Below are 20,580 nucleotides of genomic sequence, written 5' to 3' on the forward strand. Positions count from 1 at the left end.
AGGACTCATATATATAAAGAACAGACCAGTGGTGACCAGTGGAGACCAGTGGAGTGAGGTAAGGGGAGAGGGGCAAGAGACAAGATACATGAATATATTGGGCAGCACGAAGAATATATCCAGTACTATACAGTAACTATAAATGAAGTATAATCTATAAATATTTTAAACCATTATATTATTCAACTCAAACTAATTTAATACTACAAATCAACTATATTTGAATTAAAAAGATATTACAGACGGAGAATTTTAAGTCAAATTGGTTTTGATCATGAACAATTTGGTTTAAACTATCCTCTTCTAGCCTATTAACTGTAAAAGTTAGACAACAGAGACTTTTAGAAATAGCTAGAATTAAAGAACAGCAATACACACTGGACTTAAGGGACTTAATATCTGGAAGAAGAGAAGCACAGCTAGGTAAGCTCTACATTCACCTTGACTTTTTTCCTTATGGCAATTTTTGAATCACGGTACAGAGAAGTAGAATATAAACAGAAAGTGGGTTTGTTTGTTTGTTTGTTTGTTTTAACTAGGCTGTGGAAACAGAGGTTGGAGTTTGAGGGTGCCAAAAGAGTAGGAACTTGAGAGACTCAATCTGGGAAGAAGGGTACTACAGAGAAGCAAGTCATAAAATCTGTATGCAATTTCCCCAAGTCATCAGTTTGACTTCTAAATGGCATGTGTGGAATGAAGCTCCAAGAAATTCAGGAAAGAACAGTAGCTAAAAGGCTAATGAACTGAGCAATGAACAGAGGGAGCAGAGCAGCTACATGATGTTGAGAAGACAAAGGCTGGAGTTCAAGTCTTGTCAAAACAGAAAGGCTTTGGTAAATATCCCATACTTTCAGGTAGGACCCCAGAAGTAAGGACAAAAGTGAAACAGACAAGCCTAAAAAGTCTAACGCTAGACCGTAACAGAATCAAAGTGATTAAATAGTATTCTATCTGCCTGCTAAAACACTTAACTCTCTTTGGAAACAGAAAACATCTTCCAGAGCATCTACAATATCCACAATATCTAGCGCCATGAGGCTTACAAAAGCAGTAGACCCAAATAACCAAAAACAAGCAAACAAACAAAAAAAACAGTTAATGATAAAAAGAGACCTATAGTGTTCAGACAGTGGAACTATGAAACAGAGATTAGGAGTAATACATTAAACAGGAGAAAGAAAAAACATGAAGAATTGCATCAGAAACATGGACTCCATTTTTTAAAAAATAAAAAATTCTAGAACTGAAAAATACACTGAGATTCCAAAAGATAAATTTTAAAAGCAGATTAGGAATAGCAGAATAGTCAAGAAATGAAAACAACCCAAGTGCCCATCGAGAGATAATTGTATAAAGAAGATGTAACATATACAGGGAACTCTAGTCAATACTCTATAACTACCTATACAGAAATAGAATCTAAAAAAGAGTGGATGTAAGTGTATATATAACTGCACTACAGCAGAAACTAAGACAACATTATAAATCAACGATACTCAAAAAAAATTTAAAGATGTGGCATACACAATACACACACACACTAGACTATTATTTAGGCATAAAAAGAACAAAGTTTTGCTATTTGCAGCAACATGGATGGACCTACCGAATATCATACTAAATGAAGAAAGTAAGACAAAAACAAATATTATATGATATCACTTATATGTGGAATCCAAAAAATACAGATGAATCTAGGTACAAACAGACTCACAGACACATATAACATACTTATATTATCAAAGAGAAAAAGCAGGAGAGGAGGGATCAATTAGTATGGGATTAACAGATACAGACTACTATGAATAAAACAGGTTAAGTAACAAGGATTTACTGTATAGCATAGGGACCTATATTTAATATCTTAAAATAACTTATACTGGACTATGATCTGAAAAATATATAAAACTGAATCACTTTACTGTATACCTGAAAATAACACAGTATTGTAAATCAACTCTACTTCAATCAATCTATAAAAACACACAGAAAGAAAAAGGTAAATAGCAGAACACAGTGTTAATCAACTGGAAGATAACAGTTGAAAATATTCAGACTGAAGTGCAGAAAAAAATCACATTAATAAAGAAAGTGCAGATAAAGTACAAAAGACATGGACAGAGACAAAAGGTCTAATAGCAAACAAGTCCTAACAGGGAGGTAAATGGAATTATGTTATTAAAACATTTTTACATTGTTTAAGAGGTGGCAAAATACTAATTCACAATAGACTTAAAGTTTGAAGACCAGTAAAGGTATCAATTTATGGTAAATTATAGTATGTCAAAAAAGCATATTGGAATCTCCAAAGTAATTACTAAAAGAATAACAAGATTATAAAATTAAAAAGCTAATAGTGAAGGAAATTTTGATAATAAAAAGTGTAAGACTGCTCAGTGTCATTAATCACCAGGGAAACTACAAATCAAAACCACAATGAGATATCACCTCATACCTGTTAGGATGGTTATTACCAAAAAAAACAAATGACAACAAGTATTGGCAAGGTTGGGGGGGAACTGGAACCCATGTGCACTGTTGGTGAGAATGCAAAGTGGTGCAGCTCTTGATGGAAAAAAGTATGGCGATTCCTCAAAAAATTAAAACTATAACTATCATACATTATCTAGCAATTCTACTTCTAGGTATTTATTCAAAAGAAGTGAAATCAGGATCTCAAAGAATATTAGTATTCCCATGTTTACTGCAGCACTATTCACAAAAGTCAAAATATGGAAATAACCAAAATGTGGATAAATGCATGAATGTATTAAAAAATATGGTATATAATACAGAAGAATATTATTCAGCCTTAAAAGAGGATGTTCCATGCATGCATCCATGCAACAACATGGTTGAAACTAGAAGACATTATGCCAAGTGAAATAAGTCAGTCACATAAGAACAAAGACTGCATGATTCCACTTACATGAAATACATTAAATAATCAAACATAAAAAATTTCAGTTATACAAAATGAGTAAGTTCTAGAGACTGTCTGTACAATATTGTGCTTGCAGATAACAATACTGTATTGCACACTTTAAAAATCTGTTAAGAGGGTAGATCTCATGTTAAGTGTTCTCATCACACTAAAAGAAAAATACAAGATTAATCCAAAAGGAGGCTAAAAAAAAAAAAAAGAAAGTACTGAGAAAGGGTTGGAGTACAGAATGAAAAACAGATTATTTTTGATCCTATGTGGAGTCAATTTGTTGTAAAGTTTGGGAAGTACAATTGGAGAAGTCAGTATTTGTGGCCATGTGTTGCTTTTCTTGCTCCATTGGGAATCCATCTCAATTTTCCTTTGGAGAATCATCTTTTCCCATTTTTAGTCCACTGTGTTTGCATGAGGACTGTAACCTCTGTAACTCAAGACAAATCAATGAGCCTCAATTCTGATAGTTTTGTTAGAACTTTGGGGAAAGTGGAATATGTGGAATTGCTAGCTCTGATATTTGTAAATCTGGCATGTCGGGGCGGCACAATGTGGGGAGAGTTGCTGAAGAATGAAGCCACTGGGAAAGCAGAGCTAATGGATGGGAAGAAACATGAATTCTAATGCCATCATTTGAGCTCCTGGATCCACTCCTGCCTGGATTCCATCCATGCCGAAATTTTTAGTTATATATTCTCTTCTTGGTTTAAGTCAGTTTGAAGCACGTTTCTGCCATCTATAATTTCAGAGTTCTGATAGGTATGCTCAATATATGGTGTGTGTGTAACTTGCTTCAGTTGTGTTCAACTCTTTGTGATCTATGAACTGTAGCCTGCCAGGCTCCTCTGTCCGTTGTATTCTCTAGGCAAGAATACTGGAGTGGGTTGCCATTCCCTCCTCAAATGCTCAAAATATATTTAGTGTTCAACAGCTGCTTAGATAAAACATAAGCACCATTATTACTGGCTATAAGTTAATTCACAGATAAGTGGACTTGTCAAACCTCACCAAACATTCTTTGCCCAGGTATGTTAAGTGAAATTCAGATCATAGAAGAGCACAAATCGGTTAACTCTTTCAAAATATTCTGATATTAAGAAATGTAGAACTTCCAATAATTCAATTAGATTTGGTGAATGAATTGGCTATTTGAAACATCATATTTCCTCCCAGTTAGGAAGGAGTTGGATCAGTTCTTTACCTCTGTCTCCCACTCTTTCTCTGCATGCACTGATGGATACACACACACACACACAAAAAACCATTTTTTCTTCCAATTGAAAACTTTGTTCGGTCAGTGGTCATGTATTGTTTTGAAAGAAAATTTTGAAAGAGAATTTTGAGCAGAGGCATTCTTATAGAAATATGTTAAAAACCCACTGATACTACGTGAGCACTTGAAAGAGATATATTTATTAATAACATTGATTTTGTGCTACTAAAATCATCTTTGGCAAACATGGAAGATTAGTTTATTTAGTTTTTGTTTGTAAAAATTAGTGAAAATCCGAAAGACAATTAGAACCAAAACAATGGCTTGTGAAATATTATTTCCTTAAATAATTACTTTAATAATTTTTAAAGTATTAATACTTCCATAAAAAACATTTAAATACTTTATAGGCATCATAATCTCTAATCTTGTAACTATTTCCTAAGAGGATATAATTCAGTTATCTACTTTCAATCACAAGCTTTTCATAAAAATCACATTATTCTTTCCATGAATTTTAAAACTCTGCATAATCATTTTAAAACTTTTATGTAGTTCATATAATTAAACCTTAGAGTAACCCAAATTTGGTAATAAGTTTGCGATATATGGTCAAGATGTGTCAACTTCCTTTAAATTATTATGTAAACTGGATCAAACTGAAACTAAGATTTTCTTAAGACTTAGTGGGATTAATAATATTGTAATTGTTTTAATATACACCAATCTAAGTAGGTCTACTTCCTTGAGATAAACTGAAAAGTGATATTTGTAAGAAATGTTTACTGAGCTTTCAGATTCATATCACACTCACCTTTGTCAATTAATAAAATACAGTAGCCAAAGGGAACATGTTGAAATCAGAAAGTCTATGTTAAAATCAGAAACATTTGGACTATAGAGAAAAACTCAAAGTGTAAAATGCAACTGAACATAATCTTACAGATTATAAATGTAGTAATGAGATATTAAAGGAAAAGAATAAATAGAAACAATACCCTTTTTAGTTGCTGTTCTTTTAGGCTTCTCACTGTCCTTGCAGGCTCGGAAATGAAGTTTTTATAGTTTTCACATATATTGATCCGAGACTGGGCTACCTGCATTGTTCCCTCGAGAAAAGATTTCCAAACAGGATACATGCTCCTAAATTCAAAGAGGGACAGAAAAGTATTAGGCAGAGAAATGGAAGAATAAGTTGCCTAACCTTCTGCTCTCTGGCTAGCACCGACAAACAGAATTAATACATTCTTTAGAGTTTAAAGTGTATTTATATTGGTTCATAGTAGTAGCAATTTTTTAGTATACATAACAAGTAGAAACATGGAATACACTCTATTTCTCTATAGCCTGACAATGGGCTGTTTTGATTCATTAGCTATTCTTGATACTGGAGTAAAGTGATACAAGGATTACAATTCTAGACAAAGCTAACACTATAAAAAATTAGTGGATAATTCAGACTTTCCAGGCCTTTCACTGTTTCAGGACTGTCATTATGCATACCAAATTTCATTATTCCATTAAGGTATTTTCCTGATTTTAGAGATGAGGTAACTGAGGCTCAGATTTAGAAGATCACCCTAGCTTACACAAGAATGTGGCAGTACTGAGATACAGACAAATACCTCTAAAGTACCTTTTCTTTCAACTATATTATATTGCTCTCTTACATAAATGGATGTGACTGGAAGAAAAATGAACAATTGCTTATGTTCTTGAGAAGTCTATTTGTTAGACAAAAGAAGTCTATGGTATTATTGCTCTACATCTGTTTCACTGTTGTAGTAACACTTAGGGTGGCTTCCCTGGTGGCTCAGAGGGTAAAGCGTCTGCCTGCAGTGCAGGAGACCCGGGTTCAATCCCTGCATCGGGAAGTTAGAGCCAGCATCTCACTGCAGCTTGGGAGTCATTCCAACCAAGTTCCATCACCTTTGCTTGATAAATGTGCTCACAGCAATCTTTTGATAAAATCAAAGAATTATTCATCCTTTGTTTTCTGTAGTCAATTTCCTTTTCAAACCTTCTCTTCTGCTTTCCTAAATGCCTCAGTCCCAACATGATCCTATACTAGCTATAAACATATTTTATAACTTATAACAATAAGTGGTACTTTGCTAAAAAGAGATATTGTACTGATATAATATTCATCTCCTAAGATTTCTTGCATCTAATGGATTTCCTACTACAGCAGTATATGGGACCATGTTCTGTAGCAGGAAATCCATTAGACGCAAGAAAAGAAATCTTAGGAGATGAGGGGAATAGGGAAGAAAGAATTCCTTCATCCACGCTTGCCCCTTCTTCCTTTTACCCCTCCATCTAACTGACTGCTGCTCATCCTTCAAATCTCAGCTTAAATGGAACTTCCTCAGGGAAGTCACCCTGGAGAAGGGAATGGCAACCCACTCCAGTATTCTTGCTGGAAAATTCCATGGACAGAGGAGCCTGGTGGGCTTCAGGCCGTGGGGTCACAAAGAGTCGGACACGACTGAGTGACTGACACTTACAGGGAAGTCTCATGATCACCACCAAGCCAATACACAGACTCAATCAAATCCCTCCCTGTTCACATGGTTCACATGGTCGGTTCACATGGTTCTGGCACTTTTCCTTCAATTATAAGTATCTTTATGTAATTGTTAACGTTTGTCTGTCTCACTATAGAAAAAATTTCCTGAAGGGAGGGGTGTATGTCTTTCTCACAATTGTATTTCTATGGCCTAGCACATGGCCTAATAATTAGAAAGGTTATTATAAGTATGTATTGAATGAAAACAATGAATGGATGGATGAATGTATAAATCATAAGGACTGTAAAATAAACAGAAAAATCCTTTCATTATAGAGTTTAAAAAGAGATCTTCAGAGATTAGCAGACAAATAAATAGCAGGCAAACATTTTCAACAGTGGAACACCATGAATTGCCTGAAATTCGGTTACCAGTTAGTGAGAAGATCTGGGTTCCAGTTCTAGTTTAACCAACAGAATCTTCTGTAACACATCTCACTACGCTTTCATTTCCTCTACTGGCAAATGGAAAAATAAATGCAAATAATGTGAAAATTCTTGTCACACGGATTCTTTTAAATGAATAAATAGTAACAGTCACAGAATTGTAGAAGAAATACTACAGAAGTACTTTGTAGAAGAGCTTCTTCTTAACATAATAGTGGTAGTTTCAATGACAGTGGTGTTTCTCATTTCAATTGAAAAAATAATAATGGGTTGTAGAGTGAGTTCCTAAAAATTTCATTTCACTAGGCTTCATATATAAAATTTTGAAACGTAAGGAAAGGTATCGGGCATTTACAGTATTTTACTATTCTGCTCAGTTGAGGAAATTAGACTCAAAGTTATAAAAGAAAGCAAGGAAATTCTCTGAAGAACCTATCACATGCTAGGCACTGTGTCATGTATTTTACATGTACTACATCATTTAATCCTTAGGACAACCTTGTAAGACAGGCATTATCCCCATTTTGCAGAGAGGAAAAAGTAAGGCTTGGAGAAGCTGAGAAATTTTTCCATGGTGATTCACCAGGAACTAGTACTCTCATGGTCATAACCTAGACTTTGCCATTATCAATAACCACCCCTCTACTCTATATGAGTAGTGGCTCAGAGGTTAAAGCGTCTGCCTGCAAGGTGGGAGACCTGGGTTCGATCGCTGGGTTGGGAAGATCCCCTGGAGAAGGAAGTGGCAACCCACTCCAGTATTCCTGCCTGGAGAATCCCATGGACGGAGGAGTCTCCACGGGGTAACAAAGAGCGGGACATGACTAAGAGAGCGATTTAACTTTTTAAATTTACTTTAACCCCTCTACTCTGATACCAATTTAATCATCTAATCTCTGACCAATGCCTCTTGCTTCTCCTCACTCCCTTTAGGATTCTCACTTCAACAATTACTCAACCCAATCAGAGCCCACAAGCCATTTCATCCTGCCTCCTTTCCATTCTCTTTTACGCCCTTCTCATAATCTCCCTTTATGGCTCCCATTATCCAGCCTAGATTTCCAATATTATCACTCTCTAATGTACACCCTATTACCTCTGCCTCACTTTCTTTCCATCATTATAATTTACAATTTCCAAACTTGGTTAAACCCAAAATTCTGTTTACACCATACCAATGTCCATGCAACAGAACACTGCTGGAGAAAATAATCATGCTACCTACTCTCACTTTAAATTGATGTCAAATAAACCTTAGTGTTACCCTTCTCCAAGGGATCTTCCCAACCCAGGAATCAAACTGGGGAATCACACTGCAGGCGGATTCTTTACCAACTGAGCTATCAGGGAAGCCCGTGTTACTCAGCAATCCTACTATATTCCCCTAATTTACTTTTCTGCTTACTCTTTTTTTTTTTTTTAATATCTGTTTTTATTTATTTCTTTGACCATGTTGGGTCTTAGTTGCAGCATGTGGGATTGACTTCCCTGACCAGGGATTGAACCCCTGGCCCCCTGCATTGGGAGCATGGAGCCTTAGCCACTGGACCACCAGGGAAATCCCGTCTGCTTACTCTTATAACTATTTCCTACATTTCCCTCTCATCTCAAACCTCTAATGTGACCACACTTGTCAGCTGGTAATGAAGCATGAAGACAATGCTCCCTCCACATCTCCCTCTTTCCCTGCCTTTGCACTCATATACTGTTTTCCTTCTTTTTACTCCAAAAATGACTTATGCTCTGAAGGCCAATCTTTCACATCTATACATTATATAACCTCTAGCTCAAGACTTCCTGTCTGAGCAGGCCTTACAAATAGCTGTGAAAAGAAGAGAAGCAAAAATCAAAGGAGAAAAGGAAAGATAAACCCATTTGAATGCAGAGTACCGAAAAATAGCAAGGAGAGATAAGAAAGCCTTCCTCAGTGATCACTGCAAAGAAATAGAGGAAAACTATAGAATGGGAAAGACTAGAGATCTCTTCAAGAAAATCAGAGATAACAAGGAAATATTTCATGCAAAGATGGGCTCAATAAAGGACAGAAATGGTATGGATAACAGAAGAAGATACAAAGAGGTGGCAAGAATACACAGAAGAACTGTACAAAAAAGATCTTCATGACCCAGATAATCACGATGGTGTGATTACTCACCTAGAGCCAGACATCCTGGAATGTGAAGTCAAGTGGGCCTTAGAAAGCATCACTATGAACAAAGCTAGTGGAGGTGATGGAATTCCAGTTGAGCTATTTCAAATCCTAAAAGATGAGGCTGTGAAAGTGCTGCACTCAGTATGGCAGTAAATTTGGAAAAGTCAGCAGTGGCCACAGGACTGGAAAAGGTCAGTTTTCATTCCAGTCCCAAAGAACGCTCAAAGTGAAAGTGAAGTCGCTCAGTCGTGTCCGACTCTTTGTGATCCCATGGACTGTAGCCCACCAGGCTCCTCCATCCATGGAACTTTCTAGGCAAGAGTACTGGAGTGGGCTGCCATTTCCCTCTCCAGGGGATCTTCCCAACTTGGGGATCAAACCCAGGTCTCCCGCACTGCAGGCAGATGCTTTACGTCTGAGCCACCAGGGAATCCAAGAATGCTCAAACTACTGCACAATTGCACTCATTTCACACACTAGTAAAGTAATGCTCAAAATTCTCCAAGCCAGGCTTCAAAACTACGTGAACCGTGAACTTCCAGATGTTCAAGCTGGTTTTAGAAAAGGTAGAGAAACCTGAGATCAAATTGCCAACATTAGCTGGATCATCAAAAAAGCAAGAGAGTTCCACAAAAACATCTATTTCTGCTTTATTGACTATGCCAAAGCTTTTGACTGTGAATCACAATAAACTGTGGAAAATTCTGAAAGAGATGGGAATATCACATGACCTGACCTGCCTCCTGAGAAATCTGTATGCAGGTCAGGAAGTAACAGTTAGAACTAGACATGAAACAACAGACTGGTTCCAAATAGGAAAAGGAGTATGTCAAGGCTGTATATTGTCACCCTGCTTATTTCACTTACATGCAAAGTACATCATGAGAAACGGTGGGCTGGATAAAGTACAAGCTGGAATCAAGATTTCCAGGAAAAATATCAATAACCTCAGATATGCAGATAACACCACCCTTATGGAAGAAAGTGAAGAAGAACTAAAGAGCCTCTTGATGAAAGTGAAAGAGGAGAGTGAAAAAGTTGGCTTAAGCTCAACATTCAGAAAACTAAGATCATGGCATCCGGTCCCATCACTTCATGGCAAGTAGATGGGGAAGCAATGGAAACTGTGACAGACTTTTTTTTTTTGGGGGGGGGGGTGCTCCAAAATCACTGCAGATGGTGACTGCAGCAATGAAATTAAAAGATGTTTACTCCTTGGAAGGAAAGTTATGACCAACCTAGACAGCATATTAAAAAGCAGAGACATTATTTTGCCAACAAAGGTCCATCTAGTCAAAGCTATAGTTTTTCCAGTAGTCATGTATGGATGTGAGAGTTGGACTCTAAAGAAAGCTGCAAGATTTTAAAATTTAAAAAAAAAATAAATAAAATAAAATGTTAATACTCATAAAGAAAAAAATAAACAAATACTAATAGAAAAAAAAATAATAAAGAAAGCTGCACACCAAAGAATTGATGCTTTTGAACTGTGGCACTTGAGAAGACTCTTGAGAGTCCCTTGGACTGCAAAGAGATCCAATCAGTCCATCCTTAAAGAAATCAGTCCTGAATATTCATTGGAAAGACTGATGCTGAAGCTGAAACTCCAATACTCTGGCCACCTGATGCGAAAAACTGACTCATTTGAAAAGACACTGATGCTGGGAAATATTGAAGGCGGGAGGAAAAGGGATGACAGAAGATGAGATGGTTGGATGGCATCACCGACACAATAGACATGAGTTTGAGTAAACTCTGGGAGTTGGTGATGGGAAGGGAGACCTGGCATGCTGTGGTTCATGGCGTCGCAAAGAGTTGGACGACTGAGTGACTGAACTGAACTGAACTCAAGAATAGCAATTCAGCAGTTGTGCTTTCTCCTACAATATTAACTTTTTCCTTTCCAATGGATCATATTCATATAATATCTCCCATCTTAAAAATAAACAAATAAATCTTCCATCAACCCTTCCATTTCTCTCTAGCTATCACCCCAATGTCTGTTTTCTTTAACAGCAAAGCTCCTCGAAAGAAATGTCTGAAATTACTACTTCTGTTTCTTTTCCTGGTCACTCTTGATTCAATTCAAATAAGGCTTGAACATTCACCATTCTGAAATTACTTGTCAAAGTCATCAAAGATCTCCCTGTGGGCTAATCCAAAAGTCAACTCAAGTTTAGGCCTATTATTCAGCCTACCAGCCGTACTGACCTAATTTATCCTTCTTAAAATGTTTTCTTCACTTGGCTTCCGGATTACTACTCTCTCTTGGTCTACTTTTATCTCACTAGCCACAGATTCGTTTCCTTTGCTGGTTCCTTTCAATCTCTTTGCCCTGCAAATGCTGGAGTGTCCCCACAGTCAGCTTCTTCTCTCCCATAACCATACAGTCTCTTAGATAAGCTCATGCAGTCTCATGGCTTTAAAGACTGTCAATATGCTGACTATTCCTGAATTTCTAATTCAGACATCTTCTGTAACCACTCAGTTGCCTGTTTAACATATCTGACTTGGATATTTAGTAAGTATCTTAAAACTTAATGTCTGAAACCAAATTCTTGATTTCCCTAAAATGTCCTATTAATCTATTTCACCTCACTGACAGCTACTCAAACCTTCTAGGTGTTCAAGCCAAAACCACTAGAGTCATCACTGATTCTTTTTTTCCCCTCATATTCCACACCTGATCCACCAAGAAATACTGTTCACTAGATTTTTAAAATATAAAGGAAACTGATTACTGTCTATCTCTGTCTACCCACTGCTACTACCCTGGGTTCAGCCACCACTGCCCTATACCTGGATTACTAGAACGGCCTAAATGACCTCCCTCTGATTCTGCTCCTATCTTCCTGAAGGCTACGCTCCACACAGTATAGCCACTGCAGTGCCCAGCACTTCTCAGTACTGTATTCTTCTTACTATGCTTACTATCCTTATCGCAGAGTGACATAATGTTTAATTACTCATATGCTTATTGTCGTGTCTTTCACTAGAATGAAGGCTTTTATTTATCAATTAGAATAGAATATGAATTGTAAGATATATATATATATAATTTATTTTATTTATTTATTTATTTTTAAAGCCCACTTGGTCATGATGTATGATTTTTTTTTTAGTTTTTTATTTATTTTAAAATCTTTAATTCTTACATGCGTTCCCAAACATGAACCCCCCTCCCACCTCCCTCCCCATAACATCTCTCTGGGTCATCCCCATGCACCAGCCCCAAGCATGCTGTATCCTGCGTCAGACATAGACTGGCGATTCAATTCATGTATACATGATAGTATACATGTTAGAATGCCATTCTCCCAAATCATCCCACCCTCTCCCTCTCCCTCTGAGTCCAAAAGTCCGTTATACACATCTGTGTCTTTTTTCCTGTCTTGCATACAGGGTCGTCACTGCCATCTTTCTAAATTCCATATATATGTGTTAGTATACTGTATTGGTGTTTTTCTTTCTGGCTTACTTCACTCTGTATAATCGGCTCCAGTTTCATCCATCTCATCAGAACTGATTCAAATGAATTCTTTTTAACGGCTGAGTAATACTCCATTATGTATATGTACCACAGCTTTCTTATCCATTCATCTGCTGATGGACATCTAGGTTGTTTCCATGTCCTGGCTATTATAAACAGTGCTGCGATGAACATTGGGGTGCATGTGTCTCTTTCCATTCTGGTTTCCTTGGTGTGTATGCCCAGCAGTGGGATTGCTGGGTCATAAGGTAGTTCTATTTGCAATTTTTTAAGGAATCTCCACACTGTTCTCCATAGTGGCTGTACTAGTTTGCATTCCCACCAACAGTGTAGGAGGGTTCCCTTTTCTCCACACCCTCTCCAGCATTTATTGCTTGCAGATTTTTGGATCGCAGCCATTCTGACTGGTGTGAAGTGGTACCTCACTGTGGTTTTGATTTGCATTTCTCTAATAATGAGTGATGTTGAGCATCTTTTCATGTGTTTGTTAGCCATTCGTATGTCTTCTTTGGAGAAATGTCTATTTAGTTCTTTGGCCCATTTTTTGATTGGGTCGTTTATTTTTCTGGAATTGAGCTGCATAAGTTGCTTGTATATTTTTGAGATTAGTTGTTTGTCAGTTGCTTCATTTGCTATTATTTTCTCCCATTCAGGAGGCTGTCTTTTCACCTTGCTTATATTTTTAATTTAAAAGATGAGTCATTTTAACAAAAAAAGATAACAATGGTACAGGAGATATAAGGCACAAACTGTGTAAGATATACACGAAGAACTTAGGATACCTCTTTATTAGAGACTTCCCTGGTGGCTCAGACGGTAAAGCATTTGCCTACAATGTGGGAGACCTGGGTTCGATCCCTGGGTTAGGAAGATCTCCTGGAGAAGGAAATGGCAACCCACTCCAGTACTCTCGCCTGGAAAATTCCATGGACAGAGGAGCCTGGTAGGCTACAGTCCACGGGGTTGCAAAGAGTCGGACACAACTGAGCGATTTCAATGTTCAATGTTATTAGAGTGAAGACACTCTGATTTTATTTTTACTTTTACAAAGCAGAAGCTTTGTCTTATTCACTCTAGTATCCTCAGCACATAGAACAGGGTCTGGCATAGCAGGCACTCACTCAATATGTATTTATGGGAGGAAGGAGAGGAGGGAATGATGGAGACCAGATTCAAATCCAGGATCTGTCTGGCTTCCAAACCTCTGCTCTTCTGTTGACATAAGATTGCTCTTGGTCCCAGCAACACTATTAAAGAATTTTTTAAAAGAGTCTTGGACTTCCCTGGTGGGACAATGGATAGGAATCCAACTGCCGATGTAGGGGATATGGGTTCAATCCCTGGTCTGGAAAGGTTCCACATGCTGCACAGAAACTGAGCCTGCAAGACACAACTACTGAGGGCCATGCACCTGAAGCCTGTGCTCCGCAACAAGAGAAGCCACTGCAATGAGAAACCTGAGCACCACAAGGAAGAGTAGGTCCTGCATGCTGCAACGAGAGAAAGCCCATGCAAATCAATGAAGACCCAGCGCAACCAGAAAGAAAATAAAAAGTAAAAAAAAAAAAAGTGTCTTCACTCTAATAAAAGGGTATCCTAAGTTCTTTGTGTATATCTTACATAGTTTGTGCCTCATATCTCCTATACCATTGTTATCTTTTTTTTGTTAAAATGACTCACCTTTTAAATTAAGATATATGCATCTTACAATTTATATTCTACTATAATTGAAAAATAAAACTTGCCATAATTAAGTTATAATTAGTAGAATTAAAAAATATCAATCTAGGATTCCTCACTGGTCCAGTGGTTAAGACTCCATACTCCCCCTATTACAGACTGAAGTAAGTCAGAAAGAGAAAGATAAATACTGTATATTAATGCACATATATGGAATTTAGAAGGACAGGACCAATGATCCTATATGCAGGGCAGCAAAGGAGACACAGATGTAAAGAACCGACTTTTAGACTCAGTGGTAGAAGGCAAAGATGGGATGATTTGAGAGAACAGCACTGAAACATGTACATTATCATATGTAAAACAGATGACCAGTGCAAGTTCAGTGCATGAAGCAGGGCACCCAGAGTCAGTGCTCTGGGACAATCTAGAGGGATAGGGTGGGGATGGAGGTGGGACGGGGGTTCAGGATGGGGGGACACATGTATACCTGTGGCCAATTCATGTTGATGTATGGCAAAAAACCATCACAATATTGTAAAGCAATTATCCTCCAACTCAAATGAAAAAAATTGATGGGAAAAAAAAGATCCCACACTCCCAAAGCAGGAGGCATGCCTTTGATTCCTTGGGGAACTAAGATTTCACATACTGCATGATATGGCAAAAAAAAAAAAAAAAAAAAAAAACTGATCCATATACCACCTAAAATCATGCTGTAAACTATTTCTCATATAACTAATACACTAGAAAACAGATCAAACCTTATCAGGAAAAATTTTCATTAGGAAACAAACCAACACATTTATTTGATTGCAGCAGTGGTCACATAAATCTACATATGTGATAAAACACCATGGAACTTACTATGCATCCACCTACATACAAACAAGTGCATGTAAAACTGGTGAATTCTGAATTAGATTGGTGGATTGTATCAATATTGATTTCTTAATTGTGATGCTATATTACAGTTATGCAAGATAATACCACTGGGGAAACTGAGTGAAGACTGTCAGAGTGCTCTTTGTCTTATTTCTTAAAACTGCACGTGAAACCATTATTACCTTTTTTAAGAAAAAATTAACAAAATCACAAATCTTTCTTGATTTGGAAAACAACATCACACATCAAGAAGACTCTAGAAAACGCTGTTAAGTTAAACTCATAATATAAGATTAACTTATATAGTGACTGATACAAGGAGAAAGTATGGTGCTTAATAAATAAGTGTCCACGTATTGTTGGTCTTGGTAGTAGATAGGGAGACTACCCACATCCTAGATAACAGAAGTAAAGGCAGGGAATGACTGATATTTAGTCCAGTTGAGGTGTGATAAGAACTGTAATACAGCTGCGGCTTAAAGCTCCCAAGAGCTGGGGAACCAAGCATGAAAGAAAGAGAAACAGCCAGAAAGGAGGAAAGAAGGGTAATTTGGGGTCAAGATTCCTTGCGGCTTTGGATATCATAATTCTTTAAAAATTTTATACTATTAGAAGGGAGAAACAATACAAGATTTTCAAGTAAGGGGTGAGAGTAGGCCTGTTTTACAAAGACATATATATGGTTGGTGGTACTGTGGCAAATGAAACTGAAAGCAGAGAAGCAGCTATTTAACATTCCTAACAGAAAATGAGGTCTGTTCCCAAGCTGCAGAGTTCATAAAAACACAGATCATTACTAGGCTATAGGCAATATTTAAAGACAGGAAAATAGATAAGATTACTTAAAATTGTCACTAGAAAGCTGAGGGAACTCCAAGGAATATTTACATAGAAAAGATCTGCTATGGTTTGAATCTCTGTGTTCCCCCAGAATTCATATCTGGAAATCCTATTCCTCAAAGGTGATAATGGTATTAGGAGGTGAGGCTTTGCAGAGGTGAAGGCAGAATGCTGCTGCTGCTGCTGCTGACTCTGTGTGACCCTGTAGATGGCAGCCCACCAGGCTGCCCCGTCTCTGGGATTCTCCAACCAAGAACACTGGTGCGGGTTGCCATTTCCTTCTCCAATGCATGAAAGAGGAAAGTGAAAGTGAAATCGCTCAGTCGTGTCTGACCCTTAGCGACCCCATTGACTGTAGCCCTCCAGGCTCCTCTGTCCATGGAATTCTCCAGGCCAGAATACCGGAAGGGGTAGCCATTCCCTTCTCCAGGGAATCTTGTTTTTGCTGACTGTATAGAGCTTCTCCATCTTTGGCTGCAAAGAATATAATCAATCTGATTTTGGTATTGACCATCTGGTGATGCCCACGTGTAGAGTCTTCTGTTGTTGGAAGAGGGTATTTGCTATGATCAGTGCATTCTCTTGGCAAAACTCTATTAGCCTTTGCCCTGCTTCATTCTGTACTCCAAGGCCAAATTTGCCTGTTACTCCAGGTGTTTTTTGACTTCCTACTTTTGCATTCCAGTCCCCTTTAATGAAAAGGACATCTTTTTTGGTGTTAGTTCTAGAAGATCTTGTATGTCTTCATAGAACCGTTCAGCTTCTTCAGCATTACTGGTCAGGGCATAGACTTGGATTACTATGATATTGAATGGTTTGCCTTGGAAACGAACAGGGATCATTCTGTCATTTTTGAGATTGCATCCAAGTATTACATTTTGGACTCTTTCATTGACTATGATGGCTACTCCATTTCTTCTAAGGGATTCTTGCCCACAGTAGTAGATATAATGGTCATTTGAGTTAAATTCACCCATTCCAGTCCATTTTAGTTCACTGATTCCTAAAATGTCGACCTTTACTCTTGCCATCTCCTGTTTGACCACTTCCAATTTGCCTTGATTCATGGACCTAACATTCCAGGTTCCTACGCAATACTGCTCTTTCAGCATCAGACTTTACTTCCATTACCAGTCATATCCACAAATGGGTGTTGTTTTTGCTTTGGCTCTGTCTCTTCAGTCTTTCTGAAGTTATTTCTCCACTGATCTCTAGTAGCATATTGGGCACCTACTGACTGGGGGAGTTCACCTTTCAGTGTCCTATCTTTTTGCCTTTTCATAGTATTCATGAGGTTCTCAAGGCAAGAATACTGAAGTGGTTTGCCACTCCCTTTTCCAGGCTCCAAAATCACTGCAGATGGTGACTGCAGCCAGGAAATTAAAAGACGCTTACTCCTTGGAAGAAAAGTTATGACCAACCTAGATAGCATATTGAAAAGCAGAGACATTACTTTGCCAATAAAGGTCTGTCTAGTCAAGGCTATGGTTTTTCCAGTGGTCATGTATGGATGTGAGAGTTGGACTGTGAAGAAAGCTGAGTGCCGAAGAATTGATGCTTTTGAACTGTGCTGTTGGAGAAGACTCTTGAGAGTCCTTTGGACTGCAAGGAAATCCAACCAGTCTATTCTGAAGGAGATCAGCCCTGGGATTTCTTCAGAAGGAATGATGCTAAAGCTGAAACTCCAGTACTTTGGCCACCTCATGCGAAGAGTTGACTCATTAGAAAAGACTCTGATGCTGGGAGGGACTGGGGGCAGGAGGAGAAGGGGACGACAGAGGATGAGATGGCTGGATGGCATCACTGACTCGATGGACGTGAGTCTGAGTGAACTCCGGCAGTTGGTGATGGACAGGGAGGCCTGGCGTGCTGCAATTCATGGGGTCACAAAGAGTCGGACACGACTGAGCGACTGAACTGAACTGAACTACCATACTTTTAAAAGTTAGGTTGTATAAGCTAGCCTGGGGGCATAACCTTATCCTTATTTCTTTGGTAGCCCACATCCTGAATTTCAAACAAACTTGGAATATAACCTATCTATAAGTTGGAGTTCTTCTCTACTGTTCAGCAAGCAACCTTTTCCTAGGTCAGGCTTTACTTACATCAGCAATACTGTTAAGGTTTCTTATATATCCTTCAGTTTTCTAGCCCTGTTAAGAAATTATCTTATGACCCAGTAACCTGATAAATATTCAGATTCCAAACCACACATTTCAATACTGAGTTCTTAATTACCCTGGATTCTCTGCTATTGCTTCATGAGTAATAATTAGTCTTAACTCCAACCAGAGTGCAAACTCTGAAACCCTCAACACTAAGGACAGTCTTGAGTACAAAAGCTAATAAATAGTTCCAAATTAACTGCAAAAAAACAAAATTATAAATACTTTAAAGATATCTGTATGGATTGGGAGAAAATATTTGCAAATGATGTGACCAACAAGGGATTAGTCTCCAAAATTTACAAAGAGCTCATGAGGCTTAACAGCATTAAAGCAAACAATCCTATCAACAAATGGGCAGAAGATTTAAGTAGATATTTCTCCAAAGGAAACATACAGATGGCCAAGAGGCACATGAAATGATGTTTAACACTGCTAATTATTAGAGAAATGCAAATCAAAACTACAATGAGGTATCACCTCATACCAGTCAGAATGATGGATACATGCACCTCAGTGTTCACTGCAGTACTCTTTACATTAGTCAAGACACGGAAGCAACCTGAATATCTATCTAGAGGAATGGATAAAGAAGATGTAGTACATATATACAATGGAATATGATTCAGTCATTAAAAAGAATGAAATAATGTCATTTGCAGCAACACAAATGTACCTAGAGATTGTCATACTGAGTGAAGTAAGTCAGACAGAGAAGAAAAAATATCATATGATATCTGTTTTATGTGGACTTGAAAAAGAAATGATACAAATGAACTTACTTAAAAACAGAGACTCAGAGAACAAATCAGTTTCTGGGGGAAGGGATAGTTAGGGAGTGTGGGATGAACATGTACACACTGCTATATTTATAATGGATAACCAACAAGGACCCACTGTATAGCACATGAAACTCTACTCAATGTTATGTGGCAACGTGGGTGAGAGGAGGGTTTGGGAGAGAATGGATACGTGTGTATATATGGCTGAATTCCTTCACTGTTCACCTGATACTGTCACAAAATTGTTAATCAGCTATAAGTCGTCTGTACGACGACACAATTTATATTCCACTGTCACCTACCTTCTTTAAAATTTGTATGTGGATGCTGACTAGTCAATTTCTGGATACTCTGGGTGTGTATAAAGTATACACACACACACACACACAAACTCTTTTTCCCTAGGCTCACAGAATTCTATCTTTTCAAATGTAGAATTTGTTTCAGAAGTAAAGAATCAAGATCATGAGAGAACATTATTATCCTGTTTCATTATTGCTATAATAGTGTGTTTCATCTATAGGTCACTGAGGAAACAAGTTGTGTTCCCTGTCATCTATCTACTTTAAATGCTTTATGAGAGTGTCCATCAATTAAACAGAATGTAACTAGACTTAAGACATATGAAAATGATCTATTGCATATACATTATATATGTTGCAGAACATTAACAGTGTTTAATAATTTTGACATTCTATGTAAAAACACAGCAGAGGAAAGGAAGAAATTTTTTTAAAAACTGGAGTCTTTATATTATATATATGTGACATGGCTCTGTGTGAAACAAGTTTTAAAGAAAATGGGCAAGAATACTGATTAAGTTACCTGTAATCATTCCGATCATCAGCTTTTATTCCAGGCCAATCTCTCTTCAGATACTGACTAGCCAACTTCTGGATACCCTGTTAAAAAATACAAATGTAATATAAATTAAATTATAAAATAAATATTGTGCTATAAAGGAAGCTCTTTTCCTTAAAATATACTACTTAGCAAATCCCATCTTTCTATATGTAAATTTAATTCAGAAGTAAAGAACCAATGATAAACGGCAGAACACTATAACTGGTTTCATTATTTTCAAAGTCTTCTTTTGTTCTCATTTTTAGGAAAAAGGTTAAGTATAAAGATGAGAAAATTGAAACTTAATTGAAATGCTTCTCATTTCAACAAACTATGTGACCAGCCATAGAAACAAACTACCCCTGGTATATCACAGGGAACACAGCTGTCCACCTCCAGAGCTCTGATGACTCAGTTTGACATCTCAATTTCCCATCATTCCTCTGCTGCAGCATTTACTGCATTTCTGAATCCAAGGAGCCAAACTCATATACCAGAAAATAGTATAACACATTCAGTTTGTAGCAGACAGATAAATACTGGCTTGAAAAATTAATGCACAAACTCTGGTGCTATTCCATGCTAGTAATTTTCAAGACAAGACTTCAAGGTTTTTTTTTTTTTCTTCTTCTTCTT

The 20,580-nt window shown here is 37.5% G+C and overlaps 1 protein-coding gene across 3 annotated transcripts in view; it reads right to left on the bottom strand.

The window, feature by feature from the left end:
• The window catches only part of FCHSD2 (FCH and double SH3 domains 2), a 238,034-nt gene that overhangs the window by 128,077 nt on the left and 89,377 nt on the right, over positions 1–20,580 (bottom strand). For all 3 annotated transcript variants that reach the window (XM_069552994.1, XM_069552995.1, XM_069552996.1), the window contains exons 4-5: positions 19,927–20,003; positions 5,150–5,294 (exon numbers count right to left, since the gene is read on the bottom strand). In XM_069552994.1, coding sequence (XP_069409095.1) covers positions 5,150–5,294; positions 19,927–20,003 — 222 coding nt within the window. The remainder of the gene's footprint in view (positions 1–5,149; positions 5,295–19,926; positions 20,004–20,580) is intronic.

The sequence above is a fragment of the Ovis canadensis genome, chromosome 15 (assembly GCF_042477335.2).
Source record: "Ovis canadensis isolate MfBH-ARS-UI-01 breed Bighorn chromosome 15, ARS-UI_OviCan_v2, whole genome shotgun sequence".
Taxonomy (NCBI): domain Eukaryota; kingdom Metazoa; phylum Chordata; class Mammalia; order Artiodactyla; family Bovidae; genus Ovis; species Ovis canadensis.